The sequence below is a fragment of the Phacochoerus africanus genome, chromosome X, assembly GCF_016906955.1.
Source record: "Phacochoerus africanus isolate WHEZ1 chromosome X, ROS_Pafr_v1, whole genome shotgun sequence".
NCBI lineage: Eukaryota > Metazoa > Chordata > Mammalia > Artiodactyla > Suidae > Phacochoerus > Phacochoerus africanus.
The window spans coordinates 47157513-47168781 of NC_062560.1; the positions used below are offsets into that span (position 1 = coordinate 47157513).

The 11269-nt window shown below is 43.4% G+C and overlaps 1 protein-coding gene and 1 non-coding gene across 2 annotated transcripts; one reads left to right on the top strand and one right to left on the bottom strand.

Annotated features, from left to right (window-relative positions):
- The first annotated feature begins 1890 nt into the window (after positions 1–1890).
- On the top strand, positions 1891–2028 carry LOC125119031 (U4 spliceosomal RNA). The gene has a single exon (XR_007132988.1). It is a non-coding gene; the product is annotated as a U4 spliceosomal RNA (small nuclear RNA).
- A 1335-nt stretch (positions 2029–3363) lies between these two features.
- NUDT11 (nudix hydrolase 11) lies at positions 3364–8810 on the bottom strand. Its single transcript, XM_047764805.1, has 2 exons — positions 8273–8810; positions 3364–4056 (listed from the first exon to the last, which is right to left on the bottom strand). Coding segments are annotated over exons 1-2 (495 nt in total). The 5' UTR covers positions 8767–8810; the 3' UTR covers positions 3364–4055.
- Between the last annotated feature and the right edge of the window lie 2459 nt (positions 8811–11269).

The following is an 11269-nucleotide window of genomic DNA, read 5'->3' on the forward strand; positions in this document are numbered from 1 at the left end:
AATACTTTCCTATTTATCTACTGGGTTAAAGCAAGATGAAAAAGCATAGCTTAAAGACTTCAACATTTTACTAATTGGGACATGATAGAGGGCTTTTCTTCATATATATGAATATGTTAAATTATATAACATATATGAATATGATGTGTGTATGTGTATATATATATATATATATGTATATATATATATATAAAACATATTAAGATTTAATTCAGGATTAGGAAAAAGGTAATTGTAAATAGACCTGGACAACAGGGTGCTCTTGGGCAGCGAGGTATTCCTGGGAAGGGTTGCCTTGCTCTAAACAGAATGCATCCAGGACTGGGCTAATTCCTAAAATGTCCACTAGGGAGCATGATGCCATCCCTGGACCAAGAATGACTTTGCAGTGTATTTATGTCTTTGTGACACCCACAATAAGGTCTAAGTTTGAGTGAATAGACAAAAGGAAAAGAGAGAACTGATACTAACCTGTTACAAGTTCTCTATACCTTTAGCCCGGGCCCCCAAAGAAGTCTAAACTTTCAGAGGTCATGGCCTGTTTTTTCACACTGCTGTGTAGGATTACACAAGGGCGTGGTGTTAAGTCTTCTTGGACCAGGGATGGGCTTTTTGGTTCCCTGTGTTTACTATTCTTGTAGGAGGTAGAGCACTGAGTTCCCTGTCAGATATTGTCAGTCCTGTTATTCTTCATCTTAATATAGAGCATGCACTCGGAGTAACAGAAAACTGAATTTCTGTCTCCAGCTCATCACATTCTATCTAGCCCTTTGAACCATGCCATTGATTTCAGGTTCACATCTTTGATTCTAGGAATATAAATGTGAGACACTTTGAGTACTTTGCAGAAGATTGAGTTGTGGGAGAAGCTTTTCCTTCTCCATGGTGGGATTCATTTTATCCAAGATTTGAAATTGCAGCCTCTCAAGTTTTGGGTAGTGATGGGGAGCAGGGAGCGGAGGGACTTTTCTAGGCCATTTGGAGTCACTCTGAGTTAGGGAACTGGTCTAGCAATGGAACCTAGTAAAGATCTCAGCTGTGCAGTAGTTGTAAATCATGTTCTTAGCCTCACATAATCTTCAGTAAAATCTCATTAAAAGTTATGGCCTTGCCTCTGGTGTGCTGTAGGAAATCAGGAATGGATGAGGGCACATTCTGGGATAAAAAGGTAGGAGAAGGAGAACAGGATTCCATTTCCTGAGTCCAGAATGGTGGTGTCCTTGTTTACCAGTTGAGAAATCAGTCTCCCCAGAAGAGCACAGGAGGATCAGAGGCTGCATAGAGGGAGTGACACAGTAGCTTGCTGAGGATCCAGAAAAGACAGAGGGAACCTAAAACAAGGTAGCAGCAGGTCTACTTTTAGCCAATATTTGCCAATCGTACAATTTAACAAAGGGCACCCTCTCTGAATTGACGCCCCATGCCCCTGCCAGCCTCAGTGTTTGGAGAGTAGAAACTGTGCAGACTCAGGAGACAAAAAACCCAAACCAAATCAAGCCTATTCTGCCCTGCATCAGCACTTGGTGAATAGAGAGCTCAGTCTAGATTTCACACCCAAGTTTTGTGCTATGCCTGGTGCACTTGTGAAGGAAAGAAGTAGGACAAATTCCATGATGGCCCTGAGCATTAGTCTAAAGAATTCTGAGGAACAGCAAGGTGCCTGTGTGGTATGTGCTGACCTACAAAAGGGGTCATGGATTTTTTTGAAGTATGTTAGGAGAAGGGGCTCACCTGTGCCATCTGTGGTTGGGTTACTTATGTTTGAAAAGAAAAGAGGTTGGAAAAAATGTATATTTACCTTGGTTATTTGGGGTAGGGGGATCATACGTGATTTTTGATTCATTTATTTGGGGGGGAATTCCCCAAATTTTCTGAAATTAAGATGAATTAAGTTTTGTGCAGTCGCAGTATCGTAGCCAAAGAGGTTTATCTGAGGCATAGTAATTGCTAATTGAAAAAATTTCTCAAGATTAATTAATTTTGTAATCAGAAAAAAATCCATTCTTTTATGCTAAACTATAGAATGGGGAGTGGAACCTAAGCTTATGTCTGCCACTGGAGTTCAAAGTTTTCTGGTCATGTTTGACATACTGATGGGGCTGAAGGTCTTTTTGCATGTAGACCTGGGAGACCTCCAAGCAAAGAATTCACACTAAGGGAAGAGCAAGTCCACCGGTATTTTAGCTCAGCAACAAAAGCTAGGTTTTTGGAGGGGAGGAGAGAGTCTGGCTCGCTGGGCTGTAGACTTGTCTTCTGACCAACTTTCTCTAACGAAGTCTTAGGGATAGAGGTGGGCCTACAAGTAAACTCTGAAGAATTTTTTTTTTCAATTTTTATTATGGAAAAATTCAAACATGTACAAAAGTATAGAGAATAGGAACGAACTCCCAAATATCCGTCACACAGCTTCAATAGTTATCAATTTATCACCAATCTCATTTCATCTATATGCTCACCTATACCCCACCCTCAGATTATTTTGAAGCAAATATCAGTAGCATGTCATTTCATCTGCCAAATTTACAGTACATTTCTCTAAAAGATAAGGATTAAAAAATATATAACCACAGTACCATATCACACCTAAAAAAAAAAAACCCAATACATTGGGGAGATGTGTTTTTATTTAAAATTCTGTAAGGATTAAGGAAACAATCAGTACATTTCACTGGTACTATGAGGAAGGGTGTAAAGCTCAATTGGAGCCCAAGGTTTTTTCCCATGTGATTGCTTTACAATGCAAAAGAAAGAAAACAACCATACTAAAGCCACTTTAAGGGCCTTTGCAGGGAGCTGGGGAAGAGTGCTGACATCACAAACCCCAAGGCAGAACTCTGGAAAATCTCCTCTGAATATCTCTGGCATTTTCTTAAAGTTGCTCTCCAGGAGGTAGCTGATTCAAGCCCTCTCTAAATTTTTCATTCTCTGTTCCCCTCTCACAGAAGTTTTTTTTTTTTTTTTCCATCAGTGCCTCTTCCAAGTGACAATTTAGCTGTCTCTGAGCCCTCTGCATTCTCTTCTGCAGAAACCAACCAGGTGAGATGAGGAACTCGCTAAGTGTACTGGAAAAAGGGCATGAAAACTGTGGCCAACTGAATTAGTAGGAGATGCAAAAGAAACCTAGGCAAACTAAGTGGTATGATTAACTTCGGAAACTGCCTACAGCAGTCTTTGTTGCCTCTGGCATCAAGTAATACAGTATATTAAATCTTTAAAATGATAAAAATGATCTTCAAAGGGATGTTAAGAATGAAAGAAATGGTTAGGACAAGTGCAAAAATGGTAAATTTATTATTTGGATATCATTTTATACTTTTTTTAAAAATCACATTATCTTGTGTTCATTGTATTTATTTTTAGTTAGTTTTATAGCAAGTGATTTTTTTTTAATAAAATTTTAAGCAAAGTAACAACAGCACAAAAACACTGAGGTTGTTACGCAAAGGACTCATTCTACAAAATGCTGCCCTAAGTGATGGGTAATCTTAAACCACTGTGTGGTATGACATAGAAACATGAGGAATCATTCTTGTCCTTGAACATCTTACAACTGCCTTGAAAAGTTTCTGAAACACCTGATACAGAAAAGCCACGCACGTGGTGCCTGGACAGCATATACTCTACTAGCACCAGATTGGAAGGGAAATGTTTTGCCATGTAGTGATTATAAAATATGAATTGAAATCAAAGAACCTTCAGTGATGTCAACCATATTTCAAGTAGTGTCTCAGATGTAGAATATGCAAAGAGAAAGGAAACATGGTCCTTGCTCTCCAGGATATCATGGTCTATTGAAGAAGGCAGACACATCAAAAGAGCACAGCAAAAGGCTACAGGTGATGAATAAGAGTCTGTTCATGTACAACAGTACAACCACTGGGCCAAAAGGAATCAGTGGAATAGACAGGGAAGGAGTGTCCCAAGATGTAGGAGGAAAACCAGATGAGCTGTCTCCTTGGGAACATGGAAGTGCTCACCTATACTTGACAATTCCATTGATCAATGGTTCACATCAATGAGTCTTTCAAAGCAATCTTGGATATCTTTGCTGTTCGTCTAAAGAAACAAACCAACATACAATTAGCAGGCTTATACTAATTTGGCAATTCTCTCAACCGATACATTTACAGAGGGCTTATTATCGGCATCACTCACTTCACATGTGGAAAGCCTTCAGAGAATTATCTAATGCAGAGGCACTGCAAGTCTGGATCAGCAGCCGAGGGAGCTACAGGTCAATATATATTACAAAACAAAAAAGTCAGGAAAGCAGTGATACCAGAGGTTTTGGAAAAGGGCGAGAGGATCATCTAAGACATTAAAAAAAAATGCTAAATGCCATGTTCTGGACCCTAGGCTTATAGAAATTCAGGCTGGTTCCTACTCATCAAAAATGTTGTGGTCCCGTGACCACACAGCCATGAAAATAGGTGAATACAATAAATTGTGAGAACCATGACACACAGATAAGGGGCTATCTTGACCCAGGTGGTCAGGAAAGGCTTCTCAGAGGAAAACTTTATGAAGTTTAACTATTTTTAATATCTTTAGGTTTATATTAAAAAACCCGAGCACCTGATATTTAGCTAACTTGGCTGAAGTTACAGAATTAGCAAAAACTGGAATCAGTTTTAAATCCTTGGCCTGTTTGACTTCAAAACTACAGTGTGCTTTCTGTCACATCGAACTCTCATAAAAACACCGAGTTTTACTTCAGTCAACATACTGACTTTTCCATTTCTCATTGTGCTGTGTGCCCATGCAACATTTAAAATCGGCTAACTGTAGTATACCAGTTTTATCAGGAGACAACTATCAAGAAAATACTGAAGAAAGTGGTAGTGCCTGGTGGCTTCCCCCATATGGGATGCCTGGAAGTAAAAGCTCTCTCTGCTCAGCCAAATATCCATTATTTGTGTGTGTGTACATGTACAGACATTATTTCTTGATATAAACACAGCACCAATTAATCCCAGTGTTCCAGTGTATCTATATTAATCTCTAACATTTTCTCTATATACATTAAAAAAATAAAAAATTCTTGGCCATGCCTGTGGCATGTGGAAGTTCCCAGGCCAGGGATCGAACCTGCACCACAGCAGCAACCAAGCTGCTGCAGTGACAACAATGGATCCTTAACCTCCTGTACCACAAGGGAACTCCCAGAAAACATACCTCTGATTCATTTCTACAGACTTCCATTACCTGTGGAGAGTATTCTTTTTCCTTATTTTATGAAGGGGAGGGCTCAAAAACCAACCAAACAACATATAAATGACTTTTTAACACTCAAAGAAGGGGAAAAAATCCCACTGTACATCAATCTTTGGAGCACTGGGGTAGTAGAAATTTTCTATGAACTCTGCTCACCTGTTTAGCCTGAAACTGTTGGTCTTAAAGGAAAAAAAAATCTCCTTGGAACTTTAAACTATTCTGACTAGGCTAGGTTCCAAAGAATATGTCACAAAAATTACTTCAATGATTCTGAGTCAGCTCGGAAAAAACAGCACAACATACTTTAAGTATTTCTGGCAAAAATAACTAAACCCCACAATATATTTATTTGTAGGATAAATTCTAAATAAAAGGTTAATATGAATGTTGTGCACTTTTGCCTTTGTCAGATACTTAATTTAAAAACCAAATAAGATTGTGCATCATTACCTCTAGAAATAACAAGTTAAGGCTCCAAAGTATTTGTGACAGCATTTCAGGTTGAAGGGATATTTATCTGCAAAAATGTCTGTAAAATAAGAACCCAGTATATCTGCTGTGTTAGTGTTAATGCAGAATTTAAGAATCTTCTTGAATAACTAGTTATTTGGGGAAAATATATTTGGGTCTATTTGAGATTGTATGAATAGTAAAAGTCAATTTGTTTGGAAACAAAAACGTGCTCAAACATATATTCGATATATAGCACTTTCATAGAGAAAAAACAAAAATACTCAATAACCATATTTAATCAAACAATATAACTTAGATAATAAAACTGTTATGGGTTTTAAAAACACACTCATTTTGTTTAATTGCATTAGTACAGAAAATGTTTTGTGAATAGAAATTTATACCTAATCTGTACTTGAATGTATAATAAGATTTGTTTTCAAAACAGTGGTACCAAACTTCTTTAGAAAGTGGAATAAAACCCAAGTTTAGAAGCAATCATATAAACATGTTACTAGTTTGGAGAGATAAAATGCAACCAAATAGAAAAAAAAAAAATTGAGTCTTTTGAAGAATAAAACACATATAGCACACAAGGGGGCAGCACAAAAGAGTATATGTTCTAAAATTCAATATAAAGTTCAAAAGGAAAACTGTTCCATGGTCTTAAAAGACAGGAGAGCAGAGTACTAATTAGGAAGAGGAATGCAATGGGATTTGAGTTACAAGCAATGGTAATTCTTGAACTGAACTCTCCTTACATATATGTGCTCACTATGTAAAGATTCATTAAGCTGTAAGATTTGTCAATTGTTCTATATGTAGTACAGCAGTACACACAACTATGAATTTTTTTAACAAAGGGTAAATTCTTTTAAATCTTCAGCAGGAATAACTGTGCTTAGAAAAAGGTTACTTTGAGGACTAACAAATGTTTTGAATAACCATTATTTTCTAACTTATACTCATTATTTAGTATTAGGATGATTTATTGATTGATTTATTTGCTTTTTTAGGGCTGCACCTGAGCCATATCGAAGTTCCCTGGCTTGGGGTCTAATGGGAGCTGTGGCTGCTGGCCTGGGCCACAGCCACAGCCCTGTGGGATCTGAGCTGCATCTGTGACCTACACCACAGCTCACGGCAATATCAGATCCATAACCCACTGAGCAAGGCCAGGGATCAGATCCCCATCTTCATGGATACTAGTCAGATTCTTAACCCTTTGAGCCACAAAGGGAATTATTGAGGATGTTTTAAAAGTGCTCAAGTGTTATATATCAAATGACCATTCTACCCTGATGCCCTCTTCGGAATGTAGATTTTCCCTCTACCAAACTGCGGATATGACTAGATGGAAAAAGGTAGTTGCAGAAGAGAGGCTTATACACTTTAGACAGAACCTCTAACTACAAACAAGTACTGAAGCAGATGTAAGAGCTTTTAACCTGGCGCCCAAGAAAGTTTGTTGTGTGACACAAAACGTTTATCCTAAATCTTTATGAGAGAGTGTTCAGGTGTCCTAACAGTTTGAGAAGCCTGTAACAACCTGAATATCATGAAAGCTAACTCACTCCACTGGGACGTAATTACCATGTAATATTCCTTTCCTTTGGCTACTGGTATTCAGACAAGTTTAAGGAGACTATCACAAATTCAAATATACAAAAGAACTTTCGTTCAAAGACTAGTTTAGGTCAAGAGAACCATGGTTGTTCTAGGACACTGAGACAGAAGCAATGGGAGTTGCAAGTTGACCACGGTAAATCGTACTCTGAATACAGTTTTCATGAACAGGTACAGAGCAGGACGTGTGTGGCTAAAAATACCTTCCCAGGGGGGTTTACTCTTAAAAAAATAAAATTCTGCTAAGCTACGTTTGGGCCATATGGGAAAATGGTCGTTTTTCAAGTAAGAGGTAAAAAATGACCAGTTGCAAAAGTGTGCTGAAAATCAAATATCGACACACGAATAGAGAAATTTCCGAAAAGGGCAAATGAGATCATATTTCTGAAGACTGCTCAGTGAGAAAGCCCGAGATGTCCAATTTCAGAAACACTTTTTTGGAAATACAGAACTGGTCCTTCAAATCAATTCCCACGGTAGAAGGGCTCGCGGACAAGGGTGAAAGCTGTGAATGAGAAAACCACCTATGAAAAAATGAATGAAAATGCCACACAACCAAAGTGATCCGATTTCCAAGGCCTTGACTACAACGCAAACCACAAGACTGGTACCCAAAACGCAACGCACCTGCACGCGCAAGCACATGCGCGCGTGCACACACACACACAGAGTCCGGGTGAGCAGTTAAGGCACCTTTAAAAGCAAACAACAAAAACACTCCTGTGACTTTGGCTTTCCGAAACGTTACAGGGCTACCAAGAAGAGATTCTGAAAAGCCTCTGAAAAACGTGCAAATTGCCTGGAAACAAACAGTGCCTGGCCACTGAGACAGTTTGCAAGCCTGATTCAGAGGTCTGCCAAGGAAACAAAAGAAGCCTCCCTCCTCCCGGTGAGAGGGCACACGCTCTCAGAGGTGCTCCGGGCACTATTTATTGTAAGGTAGGCGGAAAGCAGACGTCTGTGCAGGAGCGGTACATACTAGGGAGCGCTCTCTGGCAGGGACGGGGCCACGGAGTTTCCATTGGTTGAGGAGCCGCCCAGCTTTAGTTTTTCCAGGTATTCGGCATGCACGGGTTTGTGGCACTGGAGAACCTTGATGGCATCTTCGATTTTGAACCACTCTCGCTTCCTCCCAATGCTCACCGAATCTTCCCAATCCTCCAGAATCTCAGTGACAGTCAGTACATACACGTACGTTCTGTGCTTGCGATCTTGGTTCTGCTCGAAAATGCCCAGGAGCCGGCCTAACTTCCCCTTGACTCCCGCCTCTTCGTACACCTCGCGGACGGCCGCACCGCCGGGCTCCTCCTCGGGCTCCATGCCCCCGCCCGGCACGATCCAGCGGTCCGGGTACCGACTGCTACTCACTAAGAGCACCTCGTCCTCGCGCTCGCTCCGGAAGCACAGGCACGCCGCCCGCTTCTTGAACCCCTCCGGGTCGTAGGTTCGCGTCTGGTTCGGCTTGCACTTCATCCTCGGGGCCGCCTGCGCCGGCCGCCCGCCCGCCCGCCCGCCGCTGCTCGGGTCCCGACGCCGCCCGGCAGAGGCGCTCCGAGGCGCTCGGGAGAGAAAGGGCCGCGGCGAGGGGCGAGGAGCGAGAGGCGCCTGAGCCCGCGAGCCCCGGGAGCTCGGGGAAGATGAGGCGGGGGCGGGGGCGGGGGCGCGCGAGGTACGTCAGTCGCTCCGGCCCCCGCGCGGCCGGCCGGGGGTCCTGGGCGCAGACGCCTGAGCAGGGGCGGTGCTGCCGCCGCCGCCTCCGCCCCGGTCCCCGCCCCCGCTGCCGCGCCGCCGCCGCCGTCGTCGCCCGGGAGCCGCGAGCCCGCCTCTCTGCGCGGAGCCCACCCGCGTCTGTGGTGCGCGCCTCCCTCCCTCCTCAGGCTCCGGGCCGGGGTTGAGCGAGGTGAGGCGCGTGCGCGCCCCCAGGCGCGTGCGCGTCCTCGCCGCAGGGCGAGGGGCGAGGGGCGGGGGGCGAGGGGCGAGGGGCGGGGGGCGAGGGGCGGGGGCGGGGGTCTCAGGGCTCCCTCCTGTGCCCTGTGCCTCAGGCCCACTGCGCAGGCGCCCCGCGCCCCGCGGGCTGGGCCTCTCCATCCCACGGGGGAACATTCACTGCGTTGTGACTCTGGCCACCCTCTGTCCACGTGTGCCTTTGAGGCAGACGCGGCTGTTTCTCCTCATCCTCACCCTTGCCACCGGGTTGCAGGAAACACAAACGCAGTCCTTTTACACGCAGGACAGATGGCGGGGTAAGTCTGGTCACCGTCGCTTTCGTCACCCATCATGAAGGGTACTGGCTTGTTTCTTGGAAGGCCCCGGTTTTCTTGGCAAAAAGCACCTAATAATCTTTGCTGAGTCATATCGTGCAGTTTTATTTCTTCAACAGGTTCTTCGCCTTGCCAGGCAGCTTGACACAGCCCACAACTGACCACCTTTCTCGAACCCCTGTTGACGTCTTACCCAACCTCGGCCCCTCCGTGGGTTTCCTCATCAGAAAACTCTTCACCTACGTAGTTCAGACCTTTGCACTTTAGGTCATGGTCACCCAACTGCTGGAGAACCACCCCAAGGAGGCTTTGGGTAAATCCTAGGACTCTCCATCCTCCCCACACCCCAGCCTTCTCTCTTTCTCGTTGAGAAGTACTGGTTGAGGTTTTGGGAAACACGCCTAAGGCAATCCCTTCCCAGTTTACATTTTGATGTTTGGAATTCTCTGGTCCTGGGACTCCAGCAAGGCCACTTGGTGCTCACTCACCTCTGTCTGGTCATCCTGCCCCCTTGGCCAAGAAGTGTTGCCCAGCCCACAGCCCCAGCTGTCACAACCGAAAGCCTTCCTCCTCCCTGTTAGTTTCCCTTATCGTTTCCCTGCTCTCACCACAGCGTTAGGGCCAAGACCTCCGATGCCCCGGTACCTTTTGCCACATGGTGCCATAGTCATCTTTGTCTCTCTGTTCCCCACAGAAACTCTGCTGGTCTCAGGTAAGGAGGATCACAACAACTCACTTTCCCAGTGACATAATCCACTCATCAAGGGGAAACGGAATGGAAAGGTACTTGGAAACTGTTCAAGAAATTTTACAGTCGCGTTAAATAACCAGTTAGTTCAGCTTCCCAGGGTCTGCTCCAGCCCATATGTACCCAAAAGAGCTCATAAAAATGATTCTCTTCCCGGTGGCAAGACTACTGTCAACATCTAGAGCAAGATGCCAAAAATATGTGGGCATAATATAACAAAAACATATGAAGGCTATGATACAATGGAGACATAAAGAGAATGACCTCAACCCGTAGGCGTACTAATGCTATTGGGTGATCAAAAATCATCTGGAGGGAAGTAACAGTCCATGGTTAAAAACAATCTAGGAAGGAGTTCCCATGGTGGCTTAGCAGTAACAAACCCAACTAGCGTTCATAAGGACGTGGGTTTGATCCCTGGCCCCAATAAGTGGGTAATGGATCCAGCGTTGCCGTGACCTGCAGTGTAATTCACAGATGTGGCTTGGATCTGGCCTCGCTACAGCTGTGGTGTAGGCTAGCAGCTGCAGCGCCGATTCAAGCCCTAGCCTGGGTACTGCCATATGCCACAGGTGCAGCCCTTAAAAATAGAAAACTAGCAAAATAGATTTTAGCAGGCTATATTCCTCAGTGTGTCCATACTCACAAATGCACAAATGATGTTAAACAACTAGAAGCAAGATCCGTTATAATCAGCATCTAGGCAAATATGCCCATTATCACCTATATTATTGAATATCATTTTAGATCCTCTTTCCAGTGAGTGTAAAGAGATTGTAAAGAGACGAATCCTACCATTTTGGTGCAGACAAAATTCTCATTCTTTGCAATTGGTAGGAATATCTTTTTGGGAAACACCTAAGAAAGATATAAAAATAAATTTTTTTAAATGAGAAACATAAGTAAATATATTTAAAATACCAAGAGCATTCGTATATGTGAGCAGTAATCCTGTAGAGAATATGAT

Bases quoted from the DNA above. Each gene is read 5' to 3' on its own strand.
- NUDT11 (XM_047764805.1), bottom strand. From the start codon at position 8,766: ATGAAGTGCAAGCCGAACCAGACGCGAACCTACGACCCGGAGGGGTTC.